Source organism: Euprymna scolopes, chromosome 12 (assembly GCF_053919585.1).
Source record: "Euprymna scolopes isolate OS-2025 chromosome 12, ASM5391958v1, whole genome shotgun sequence".
Classification (NCBI taxonomy): Eukaryota; Metazoa; Mollusca; class Cephalopoda; order Sepiida; family Sepiolidae; genus Euprymna; species Euprymna scolopes.
Genome location: NC_136493.1, coordinates 132323778 through 132337786, shown reverse-complemented (window position 1 = coordinate 132337786; position 14009 = coordinate 132323778). Strand labels below are relative to the sequence as shown.

Here is a 14009-nt window from a genome sequence, read left to right as displayed (position 1 = left end):
TACCTTTGTGTGAAATTTCATAAAAATCGGCCCAGCCGTTTTCAAGTCCATAGGTAATGACTCACACACACAGAACAAAGTTCCTTTTATAGAATAGTAGATAGATTTTACATTTAAAGAATGTTCCAAAGTGAGTTTAAATTTGAAATTGCTGTGATTTGTTTTTCAGAATGAATCATTGAAAAATGCTGACAAAGATTCTGAAGCGATTCAGATTCAACCTCAGCATCTCAAGATAAAAATTCGTCCCAGTAAGTATGTTGTTTCTAATATAAGAATGTATTATATCGACACCTTATCTTGTACACATTTTTAATTTTGTATTTTTTATGTTTTCTTTTTTTTTAAATATTTATATAAAATATATAATGTAAAATTTTTATGCCTTGTTTTGTTGGGAATCTTTACCTTTTTTCTCTCTCTCTTCCTCTCGACTTTATTTGTCGCCTTATGACAGTTCTTTCTGAAAACTGAAAGTGTTAAGTTTGATGGGAAAACTTCAAACGATTTATGTTAGGGATAGGAAAGATTTTTGTTTCACCAAAGAATGCCTTGCCATCCCTTCCCTACACATAAACACTCTGTTTCTTTTAATTTTGACTCGTTTATTATGATTGATATTTCACTAATTTAACATTTTTCAAATTATTTTAAATGTGTTTTTACTAATTATCACAAGCAATCATACAAGTTGCTTTTCATTTTTTGTTTTGTCTTTCTCACTACACACACACACACACACACACAGGAGGGGTCCATAGACCCCAGGTTGCGAAATTTATTTAGATTTCAGCTATTTTCTCCATTGGCTACTGGCATCTCTGGTTATTGGAGAACATCTTGTTGCTTTGTTAACAAAGCTAATATTCTGTTAAAGATTAATTTTTTTTTTTTTTAATTTATTTGCAAAAATTTTACACAAAATTAAATCAAAAATAATTGTAAAATTGTGTTATTTTCTTTGTGTCATCTTTGACATGTTTATCAAAAATTGAAGGAAAATATCATGGCAATTTGAGAAATTACCTTGTTGGCTCCAGAATTATTGGTGATTTCTCTTTGATTGTACTGGCCAACAAGAGAATGCACTTGCCTGTACTGAAAGGCAAATAGCTAATTCCATCCATTTGACTTCTACAGTGGAGAGCACTGATCTTTCTATGGATTAGGGATGTTTACAGTGCTGTAAATTCTTGGAAGTAGCTACAAAACAAACACAGTAATTTAACACCACAGCAATGTAATGGGGATTGGAGCTTGACAGACAATGTGGGATATATTAGGTTAGAGACTTTTTTTCTTTTTTTTTTTTTTTTTTTCTTTTTTTTTTTTTTTTTACACCTTATTCAAGAAGGTTAGTGCAACAGTATTCTATGTATTAGTGATAGTGGCTTCATAGAGATTTAGAATACTGGTAGATATGAGAAGTTTCTTAACATACTTCCAGTTGTAGATTTGGTTGCTAGATCTGCTATGTGTCATCTTGGTTAGAATTCTTTCATTTGTTTGTTTTAAATTGTCATGTAAATTTTAATAATTAAGAAATAGTCATATTTGCTCAGTTAAAAAAAAATTATTTCAACAAACTTTCCATCTTTCTAAATTTCTTTCATTCTTTTTGTTTTTTTTTCTTTCTTATAGATAAGCCTTACAAATTCAAGTTGGTATTTCGTCAAGCAGAAGACTATCCTGTTGACTTATACTACCTAATGGACTTATCAAATTCCATGGATGATGACAAAGCGAAGCTAGCAAGTCTGGGAAACCTTATAGGTAAACTTTAAAATGAAAACTAAATTAGAATTGCCTTTTATATGCAGAGTTAATTTAAAAAAAAAAAAAGGATTAAAACTTATTTCTACTTGACAACTTTTTATGATTTAATAAAAAAAAAACCCAAAAAACAACCCTTGCCAAAAGCCTGTGCAAATTCTTAGTTAAGTGTTGTGATCTATGACAAGGTTTGCTTTTAGAATTAAGATTGGCAAGCCAACCAATAAGTGAAGTCTATCTATTATAGGTTTGCTAACCAGATATTTTGTTGGTCTCCAATTCTTAAGAAAAATGTTATCAGTGATCAAGGAGGCCTTCCTCCCTGAGTGCTTCAGTGACGAGATGTCTGAAATTATAATATAGAATGTAGGTTTTATATATATCAGTTTCTTCCTATTAGATAAATTAGATAAATTATCTGACAAAATCTACAGGTCCAGTGGGGGTGTAATTTTGTACTTAGGTAGTATACCAGGTATTTCTATGCCTCACTTGATTGAAAAAAAAAAAAAAAAAAACTATCTGAAATACTAATTCTTTGAAAATCTTCATTAGTGGATTAATAACAAAAAAATTTGAACAATAGATGAAGTTCAGTTGTTAGTCTGAACTTGAGAATGTCTTTTTACTTTATTTCTTTTTAGTCTGTTACATAAAATTTTAAAACTTTATGCTGACCTTGTTTCAAAAAAAATTGTTTCTATTAAAGTTGCTCAGCTGACTGGTTTTCTTCAAATGGAACTCTTTGATTTCACTTAAACATATTTTTTTTGCTATTTCAAATTATTCTAACATATTTCTTAGAAAATTTGTTAGATGAAAATACCTATTCAGAAATGTATTTTTATTATTTGTTATATTATTGTTTTTATCATTGTATTTATATTTTGATGATTTAACTCTTATAATTGCATATAAAGAAATTTTTTATATTTTTTGGTCCCCTGACAAAGAAGGGGATCAGACCTAGTAATTCACTCCCATTTGTCTGTTTGCACTTTTCTCAATAACCACTACTTGAATTTTTTTTTAGATTTTGCACAAACATTAGTCATGGTGAAAGTAAATTTTTGCTAGAACAGATTTTCTCAGATAACTCTGCCCCTCTCCCTACGGGGAATTATAGGAGTAAAATTACCCCCAAATCTTTCTAAATAACTAATCCTTGAATTTTTGTAAAATTTTTCACAAACATGCCATGGTAAAAATAAATTTTTCTTCTATGGAAGAGGACCCTTACATGCTTGGCATGTTCTCTACTAACTAAAATAAAAAAATAACTTGAAAATCAAGTGTTAATCACAACCTCTTTGTTCTTTTTATAATGTTAAGCTGTTTGCATTTTGGTACAAAATCTAAAATGCTATGATATATATTTATTCCCAATCATAATTATTGTAATTGTCTTAAAAAAAATCAATTGCTATGCATTTATTTGTTTTGCTTATTTGCTTTTTATACTTGATTTTGATTCTTGTTGTATTTATGATTCTAATAGACGTACAGAATTTGAAATTGTTTATATTATACATTCGTTTTTATTGTACAATTTATTATATTTTTTCCTTGTAAAAAGAAGATCCTATCATTTTTCAACATAATTTGCTTCCTTAGCAATTTACTTAACATTAATTATTTATCTGTTAAGCTATGGATATTTTGGTTTGTATGCTTGCACTTTTTCCTCCTCTCTTTCTTTTGTGTTCACTTTCTCTTTTACACACACGCACGCACACACACACACACACACACACACACACACACACACACACACACACACACACACACACACACACAAGGGAAAGAAAAAATCCACATATTAGTTTGTAAATGCTATATTTTGACATTTTCTATCAAATATAAATTTCATCCTCCATTGACTTTTAACTAAGTTGCATTGTGTTTGTGGCCTTGAGAAATATAATACGAAATTTGTTTGGTTTTTATGGATGATCTTATTGAATGTTTATTTAATAGAAACTTTACTTTGACTGGATTTGATTCTTTCTCTTTTAAATACCATTTTCTTCTGAAGTGAATGACAGGAGCTTGATCCTCCCATGAATAATATCTACAGTCATTGTAAACAATCTTCCTTTTTTTCCTCTGTATACCTGAAACTAAACGGAACTTCCATGAGCAAAGTTAATTTCTAAGAACTATCTCTCTGTGGAACATAATAACATGGGGTTGCTTCCCAGCTGACTATAACATGATTGTTTTTGAGTCCAATGTTAACAAATTCTTGTTTAACCATACTCTTAAATAATCAAATTCTGATTACTTTTAACCATTGTTACCAATCCTCATGGTGTTGTCTCACCGTTCACCTGACAAACTTCTTAATCTTTACTCTCGAGTAGCCTTTAGGCCTTGAGAAGTGGTGACTCATTAGTGCATAACAAAAAAATTTCAATGTTTCCATCTAGACAATTATTGGCATCGAAATATGACATTGAGATACAGATTTTTATTAGATCATACTAGTTAAACGACGTCGAACCTGGTCAATACCAGATGGGTGACTATTTGGGAATACCAGGCGCTGTATGTGGAACAAATGTGAGATAGTGTTTATCCTCGATATAATGTCTATATTCTCAATGTGAGAAACGAGAAGTTGTGCAAATCTTGATCTTTTTCTATGATTTAGAAAATATATAATTGTAATATATAATTAAATAATTTTATGATATATAGTTTTTTCAAATATTATTTATTTATTTTTTTTTTCAGCTGCTGATATGTCATCAATTACCAAAAATTTCCGACTTGGTTTTGGGTCATTTGTGGATAAGACTGTATCACCCTATGTTAGTGTTGCTCCTCGAAAGTAGGTTGATTTAAAACAAATTTTTGAATAGTGTAATCAATTGTATCAATTAAGATAAAAATGAAAGGCAATAAGTCTTCAGACGTACCTCTCCACCGTACTGTATATCGATACTCTATGGCTGACTGGGACAGCTTCCGTACATTCATATCTGATCTACCTCTGCATTCCATGTTTAAAAAGGATGTGTCCTCTATAGTATCAGACCTGACTGAATGGTTAATTGTAGGCATAGACCAGTTCATACCATCCAAAAAATTCCAACAAAAACCTAACAGCCCTCCATGGTTCTCTCCAGAATGTGCTGCTGCCATCGTGCACAGAAATCACTTTTTCCATAGCTACCAACATAATAGATGCACTGAGACTAAAGCTGCTTTCAGGACTGCCAGCAACCACTGTAAAGACATAATAAAAAATGCAAGAGAGTTATATGCTCAGTCTGTTAAATCCAAAGTAGCTGAGCAGCGGCTTGGTTCCCACCAGTTTTGGCAAATAACAAAAAGGATCCTGAACAGATCTTGGTCATAAAATACGCTAAAATATGATATTTTGATTTATCCAGATTTCATATATAAAGTTTTGATTTCAAAAGTAAAAAAAAAAAAAAAGTATTTGGGTGCCATCAGCTAGAATTAAAACTGGTGATGTTACTGCTGTACCGTGGCACATATATGAACTGATTAACGTACAAAATGTATGATTTTTTTTTTCAATTTTGACCCCTTAAAAACTATTTTAACCGGTTAAAGACCCATAAAAGAACGGTCCGAAAAAATCCAATCATTTGAGGCCCCTAGCACCACTCTGCGACTTTTAGTTTCAGAAGAAATAGTTTGAAAATATGAAAACAGACGGACATATAGCCTTTTATATATTGGATTTACTTAGTTGACTAGAATCTTTGAATCATTGTACAGCCCATCTTTTATGTTTTTAATTCTGTTATTAACAACTGCTTGTAATTTCCAATGACTACATCTATGTAAATGAATTTCCAGGTCTTGAGCTAATACAAGATGACCCCTAATAAAATCTTTCGAGAGCTCACATTTCTTAATTTTCTGTAAGAATTGAATGAAACTTTGGTGATATCTAATTTATTGTGTTTAATCATATTAAAACATGAACTTCATTTAGTTCTGTCTATTTCTTGAGGTACAACACAAATTTGTCCTTGCCATTGTTAAAAACTGACACTGGTATGGATCTGACCTGGCTCCTTATGACTTTTTTTCTGTTCAGTGATAGTCATGGGTTTTCATGCATAGCTCTGTTTTTAAGGCAGCCTCAGAGAAAGTAATCTGTTCTACAAGTATTTTAATGGTGAATGTTCTGATGAACTGCAAGTACTTGTGCCCCCACGACGTGAACACCCTTGACAGACCCGACAGGCTGCAAAATCCCACCCCCACACTGTAGAGATCCCTAGATGTAAAAGATCTTTCTACTCCAGTAGTTTCTTCCCCAGAACCGCTAGACTGTGGAATTCCATTCCAGGTTCCTGCTTCCCCAACTGTACTGACGTGTAGAAGTTAAAGTGCAACGTGAACCAACATCTTGCTGCCCAAATCCCTACATTGTACCCCAGTAGTTGTTGCCCCTGATAGTAGCCCCCTACACCAAAGTGGCAATGTGCCTTGTTTGGGGTGAAAATGTAATTAAAAAAAAAAATTTTAAAAAAAATAAAAAAAAAAAAAAATCTGAGGGGGCAAGTTTAAATTGTGAGAAGCCTACTAAAAACCACTTTTTGAAACTGATCACACCAATTTTCATATTCTCTGCCAATCCTTAGACAGGTTTGAAGTGTGAAGGCTTACTTCATCTGGCTGTACCTAGAACTTTACAATAAGTGATCAGTACAGGGTTTTCAGCTCATCCTTGCACACAGTGTTTTAAGCTCTACTGAACTGACTTTTACGCTATCGATCAGCTTCAATGTACATTTATTCTCTTCATTGTTTTGACTCTCAAGTATATATCTGACACAGACACAATTAATCAATCGAGAACTACATCACTCTACATAAAAACATACAAGATATCAAGGATATATACCTGAGAATCAAAACAAAGAATAGAATATGCTGTTGTCATAACCCTAATTATCACTTTCATTGCCACTTTCCTCTATTCTTTCACACAAAAAAAAAATTCCCATCAAAAGCCTTGAAAACACAATGAAATCAAAACTGATGTTATTGCAACAGAAAGCTAAATGTTGGCAGAAATATAAGAAAATCTCTGATTGGCTGAGATTAGCCAATTAGAACCATAGTATTAGAAGGCCATGGCAGGTGGCAGGCCAAAATATTGGCCATTTTGTCTTTTTAGCTATGTTGCTAGGGGGCCGATATATCAGCCTTACAGGTTTGGAAAGATTAAACAAGCAAGTCTTATAATGTTCGATGCAGAATATTTGATGGAGCTTCCATTGAAATCTATTTTTGTCCACAGGTGTTTTTTTTATGTTCTGCAAAATGAGGTTCATTGATGGATTACTAAAATATATGACAAAATATTGTATCAAGTGATTTCCATTAAAAAAAAATATATGTATATAATGAATTTTGTGTGTGAGCGAAAATGGCCTGCCTAATTAATAAAACCATTTCTCATATCTTTAAATATTTCACCAACGTTTTTCTTTTTACTCTAAACAGAAAGCAGTCTCCTTGCAAAGGTTGCTCAGCCCCTTATGGTTTCAAACATCAGTTAACACTTGATCTTAACACTTCCCTTTTTGCTGTAAGTATCCTTTTTTTAAAAAGTCCAAGCTATTCTTTTTTCAATTTGTAACTGTCAGTAATATTTTATGCTACAAACAAATGAACACCTGTTGAATTCATCCTTTAACATGCATGTTTTATTTTATTTTTTATTTCTGTTTTTGTGGTGACTTTGCTAGGAGACCGAGGGATAAGTGATCAGGATTCGCATGCATCCATTTTGCTGAGTGCACATGGGTGTAAACTTAGAACCATTTGATTTTGAGACCAGGGTCATGATTAGGGCTATGACAACAGCATATTTCATTGTTTTGACTCTCGAGTATATATCCAGCACAGTTAATCAACTGAGAACCACATCACTCTATATAAAAGCGTATAAGATATCAACGGATACACACTCGAAAGTCAAAACATGAAAAGAATATGCTGTTGTCCTAGCCCTAGTCATGATTATCTTAAATAGGTGAATTGAGATTTTTGCTAAAAGGTTCATTTTTCGATACCACATCAGTCAGTTTATCATATTTTTAGACTGCTGTTAATGAGAATAGAGAACTACTGCTACTGTTAATACTAAAAATGAAAATTAAGAGAAGAAAGAATTACTGCTGATGTTAAAAGCAAACGTCTTCCTTGTGTTGAAAAGCAAGAAAATAATGCAGTTCTCTGCATGAATACAGAGATCTGGCATTTGTGTGTGTTCTTTCAACTCTAAATACTTTATGGGAATTAATTGACCAAATATATCTTTCAGTTTTGCTTTACAGTGTAAACTTGTGTGTGCGCATTCACTTCATACATACATCATGATCATTCGTTTGTCCTCAGTGTTTAACTTAAACAACAGCAATAGTGTCAATCATATGGTCTCAGTCACCTCTATAACAAAACAGATTTGTCATTCAAATAAAATCATAATCGTTTTTTTTTTGTTTTTTTTTTTTTTCAAATCTGTTTTCATTTCTAAAAAAACATTTTTTCTATTTTTTTTTAAATCTTTTTCATTAAATCTTTTTGAATGTTTGTTTGTTTTTTTTGTTTTTTTTTTCATTTATTCAAAACTTTTTAAAATTGCAAATTATTACTGCCTATATATCTCAAAATTTAGTAATTTAAATTTTATGACATTGAAAACTTATAGGTTAAGGCGATATACTAATTGAAATGTTTTCTTTTGTCTTACATATAATAATTTCTAGATTTGAAATTTAACCATTTCATGTCATAAAATTGAAAGTGCTAAATTTTGATTTCTTTGGTCTATCTGGTATATTCAGCAATTTGTATTTAGCAGGGATTGTCTTTATAAAATATTACAGCCAATAATATTTTGTAAGACCAATAATCACTGGATTTCCATACCAGTAGATCTATTGTATTAGTTTAGCCTGAAGTGTGTGCATATATATATATATATATATATATATATATATATATATATATATATTGCACTAGATGCACAAAGGGTAATTAGGTGGGGGAAACAGGCTGAGAGTTCCGCTTACATTTCAACAACCACAAACAAACAATTAGGGACAAATCTACACAGCACACAATAGCAATGCACTAAACCCTCCCAGACCACAGCATAGACAATATGCAATGCATACTTACAGCCTCCAACTTTCGAACACAGAGACAAAGAAGATAACATGAAAAGAAACTCATTCTGAAACTTAACACCCACATCTCCAGTCTAAATAAAGATTTGGGACCTCTAAATGAGTACTCTTTTCATAAAAAATAGAAACCTACCAAAGACATTTCCCCACGGGGCACAGGGCAGAGTGAGTTTGCACGGTGGAAGAACGGCTTAGCATCCCCCACTAGAAGTTAGTTTTTGTTTACGTAAGGCCTTTTCTTCCATTTTATTTTATTTTTCAGATTCCACACATTTTAATGCACAAATGCACAGGTGTAGACACGGGTGCGCCCTCCATCCCCCCTCACAAACCCTATATATTATAGTACCCTTCTATGAAGATATACAGGATTAGGTTTACTATTATTATTATTATTATTATTATTATTATTATCAGCGTTATTATGACTTATTATTATCACTAATATATATATGTATTATTATTATTATTAATATTATTGCTATTGTTGTTGTTATTTGTACTATTATTCAACTCCTCATTTAAGCATTGCAATACATCTTTCAGTTTCATTTCCAACATTAAACGTTATTAACCTCTGATTTCTCTAACCGGCATATGGAGCTCCCAATTTTTTTGATGGCTTCTAATTAAAAAACAATGCTTTCACCCTATACCTTGCACTTACTGTATGTATGTATGTATGTATGTATGTATGTATGAGTATACATGTGCATATAGGAGTATACGTGGGTGTGGGAGAAGAAAGAACAAAGAAAAATCCGAATACTTTAATAAATTTTAATGTTTGAACAAAAATAGAAAAAATTAAGTAAATGATCAAAAGAATATTCTCCGTTTATTTAGTTATTTCACTTTATTTTTCCAACATTATATGTTTGTATATATCAATTAATGAAATCTACAGTAGTGTTTTAAAAAAATAAACGTGTGTGTGTATGTATTAGTATGTGAAAAAGCATATGTGGTAGTGCGTGAGTGTATATAAATGTATGTTCATATTTACGAGTATGTTTGTGGGATGCGTAGGTGTCCAATTCAAATTTTTATGAAAGACTTAGTTTTGAATAGAAGCCACACAAGTTGCTGACCATTCCAAGTCGAAAATGCTGGAAGGGTCATATTCAAATAGATCTTTACCTTAATCTTAATGGTTATACCCGTGCCCCTCCTCCCGCTGCTTACTCTGCCTGCTCACTCATGTTTTCTATCATTCACACTGAGGAAGATCGAAGGATCGGTCGAAAATTATGTGCTTTTGAAGGAAACATTCTTGTTTTTTTTTTGTTTTTTTTCAAAAGACTTTTTGTATTCCTACACGTCAACACACAGGAAATAAATACAGAAAAGATATAAACATTTATATTTTTTCGTATTGATTTTTTATTCATACATATATAGTAATCTACAGACATGCATAATTTGAAATCCTACTTCTTGTCAGCATATATATAATTTTTCCTTGTAGGCTAAAGTAAGAGAAGTTCCTGTATCTGGAAATCTTGATTCCCCCGAAGGTGGATTTGATGCTATTATGCAAGCCGTTGTTTGTGCTGTAAGTAAATAAATCAAAAAAATTTTTTTTTTTTTTTTTTTTTTACAAGGTGATCACCACTTATCAAGGCCCGGAAGCCACTCAGGGATAAGGGTTATTGCATGTACAGTACATTAGTGTGGGGGTTTAATAAAAATGTCTACTTAAGGGGGCGGTTCATCAGGAATAATCTTCTACTCTTTATTCTTCTGAAATAATTTTTGTTTATGCTGTTTTTTTTTTTGTTTTCAATCTCTACATTTTGTTTTATCACCCTTGCTAACTTTAATGTTTGTTAAAGATGTTGGATAGTCATACATGGGGACTATGTTGTCCATTTTCATGAGCCAGGGAAAGAAAATAAACTTTTTTTTTTTTTTTTTTTTTCCATGTTTGCATCTTATTGTCATTTCCTTACTTAGCATTGCTCTTTTCACTTCATCAACATCATTTCTGATACAGTTCTCCTTTTCTTAACTTTACCATATTTTGACTAATTTAACCTTATTGCTCTATCAGACAGAACCTCTAACACAACAGACTTGAACAAAGAATACTAGTACTTCATTCAGTTACTGCTTATTCTAGCATTAGCTTGAATTTATATTAAATTCATATTTAGCATTAGCTTGAATTTATATTAAATTCATATTTAGTTTAAAGCCTGTTTTACATGTTGGAATGTGTTGCTAAGCTTTTAGAAATGGACTTCCAAATTAATCTGTCTGGCCCATCTTTATTTCTTCTTCTTTATTTCTCTCTCAAGTCCACCCTTATCACTTCCTCCCACATTTTCCTCATCCTACCTCTCTCAACCAAACCTGCTACCTCAACTGTTCTACATCAACAAACCCCAAAATTCACAAACATTCTTTCAACATGACTATACCATCAAAGTCTCCTGTTCTGCATACACCTTCCTATACTGTCTAAATTCAATCTTTCTCTGAGATCATCAAATCTAAGTTTGTCTTTAAATCCTGTTATACATTCATTGTATCATTCTCGTATTTCTATTCATGCAACACATACCTTCAACCCTCATTGACTAATTTTCGCTTCCATACATCATCATACTGTTTACATATGCCTGATAGACTCTTTCCTGTTGTAATGCTCTGTTAACAATGGCAGAAGTTCCCTGAACTGATGCCATCCAATCCTAACTCTTGCAATCACAACTTCAGTAAAAGCAAATTGGTGGGATTGTATTGCATGTATCCGACCAATTTTAATGAATGGATAAAAATAAAAGAATTCTAACATATTTAATTTCTTTCTCTTTTATCATCACAAGACGAATGACATGTTGAATTATTTCTAATGCTAGGATATTGGTTGGCGTCAGATTTCTCGTCGTATGTTGGTGTTTTCTACTGATGCTGCATTCCATTATGCTGGTGATGGTAAGGTAAGCACAACAACTGGAAAATCAGTAACAATTTTTCTTTATCTTTATGTCTATAATATTTTTTTTTTTTTTTTTTTTTTTTTTTTTTTTTTTTTTTTTTTTAAGCATCAAACACACAAACATGTCTTTATCTTTATAAATATACTAGCAGGGAGACCCGACATTGCACAGGACTGAATGATCAATGAATGTTTCGCATTCTCATTTTTTATTGTCATCAAAATCTGTAAAATCGACCATTTTTCAATCAAATCGATTGATTGCCTGCTCTAGTCGGGGACCTATTAAAGTGGACTGAAAGAAAGCTTCACCTGCCTCTATGCAGTGACGTGTAGTCTACATTGCACTGTAGAGAATCTACTGTTGATTTTATTAAATTATTTTCCTTGAGTATTGAATTAAAGTTTAAAATACAATACTCAAGTATCATGTTCTAGTTGAGCTTTAAACAGAAACATTCATTTCGAATGCGCCCCTGTCTTATCAAAGAACCTATTGTTGATTTTATATGCCTGACCTTTCTGCTTGTGTGGTGATAATGGATTAAATTTAAGTTTAAAATGAAAAAGTCAAGTATTATAGTTCAATTGTGCTTTAAAAATTTACATTCATTTCAAACACTCCTGTCATATCAAAAAACCTACTGTTGATTTTATATGATGCGTCTTTCTGCTCATGTGGTAATAAAACTTCTCCAATGCACTTGTAATGTTAGACTGTATAAGGTGTTAACCTTATTCAAAATTGTGTTTGTTTTCATCGGATTTTTTTCGATTATCAATACTTATTGAAGACATTCTGATACAAAACCTATCTAAGAACACTGCCAGATACATAAAGTATGTTTGTGAAATTTCGTAGAAATCAGCCCAGCTGTTTTTGGTGTCTATAGGGAACTCTCTCTCTCTCTCTCTCTCTCTCTCTCTCTCTCTCTCTCTCTCTCTCTCTCTCTCTCTCTCTCTCTCCCTCTCACACAGAGTTCCTTTTATATAAGAGATTTTTTTATATGTACAGGATTTAATACTAAACTTATTAACCGTGCATTATGAATTTTTAAAGCACAATTGTTGTTTTGTTTAGTTTTATCCAAAGGAGGTAAAAAGTTGGTGGAAGCCCTTTGTGAAAATTCAAATTCAATTTGTTTTTTAATGCTAGTAAATTGAACTAGAATTTACCAGATACATGATGAGCCTACAAGAAAAGGTAATGGTAGTTAAATAAATATAGCTATTAACTGTTTTTTGTCATGAAGATGATTTGATTAACAATTGAAAATGCTTGAAATACTTATGGAGTATTTAGTTTTGATTTTGACACAAAAATATTCTTAGAAAATTTTTTAAAAATGAAAATAGTATAATCAAACAAAAGATTTATGTTTACCAATGTTTGCTTGAATGAAAGACTGCTGCCTTTCTTGGGTAAACACTATCATTAATGATATTGCTTGCTACTATTTAGCATGATGCAAAGCTCTTTGTAAATAAAAACAATTAAACACTATTAAGTAACAGTGAAGGTTATATATATATAGATATATAGTGAATAACTGACAAAAGACTATATTCCAAAGTTCATGATGTTGACCATCTTATAATTTATTCCTTTAATTCAGTTGACATTTACAATTCTTGACAGTAAAATCAATCACTTAATTATTATATCAATCAGTGAATCTATTTTGCCCTTAACTCATCAGAAGAAATAGCAGCAATCAATCCGTCAAAAGGAAATAAAGTGCTTTTTGACATGATTAAAATCTGAAAATTGGAAGAGAAGCTGTAAATACCTTATGTTTCCATTATGCCACTTTTTACCTTTGCATAAAACTAAACAAAACAACATATAAATTTTTTAAATAAGTGTATTTCAAAATATACACTGAATTATATGTTATGGCTTGAAGATATAAACATTTAAATTTCTTTAGATGTTTTTTAAACAGCCTTCGTTTAAACAAAAAAAAAAAGAATCTATTGTTCTATTAAACTGTTTATTGTTTAAATAATTTGACTTTGCTCGTTTTATCAAAAAAAAATAACGGTTGAAGACATTTGGCACTCAGCAATGAGCTTTGGAAGATTGTAGCTGAAAAAATAAACGC

The 14009-nt window shown here is 31.5% G+C and overlaps 1 protein-coding gene across 2 annotated transcripts in view; it reads left to right on the top strand.

Moving 5' to 3' along the window:
• LOC145291493 (integrin beta-PS-like) overlaps positions 1 to 14009 on the top strand; it is a 171587-nt gene that overhangs the window by 120501 nt on the left and 37077 nt on the right. For both annotated transcript variants that reach the window (XM_080137395.1, XM_080137396.1), the window contains exons 5-10: positions 170 to 251; positions 1642 to 1773; positions 4510 to 4606; positions 7270 to 7354; positions 10429 to 10515; positions 11825 to 11905. In XM_080137395.1, coding sequence (XP_079993521.1) covers positions 170 to 251; positions 1642 to 1773; positions 4510 to 4606; positions 7270 to 7354; positions 10429 to 10515; positions 11825 to 11905 — 564 coding nt within the window. The remainder of the gene's footprint in view (positions 1 to 169; positions 252 to 1641; positions 1774 to 4509; positions 4607 to 7269; positions 7355 to 10428; positions 10516 to 11824; positions 11906 to 14009) is intronic.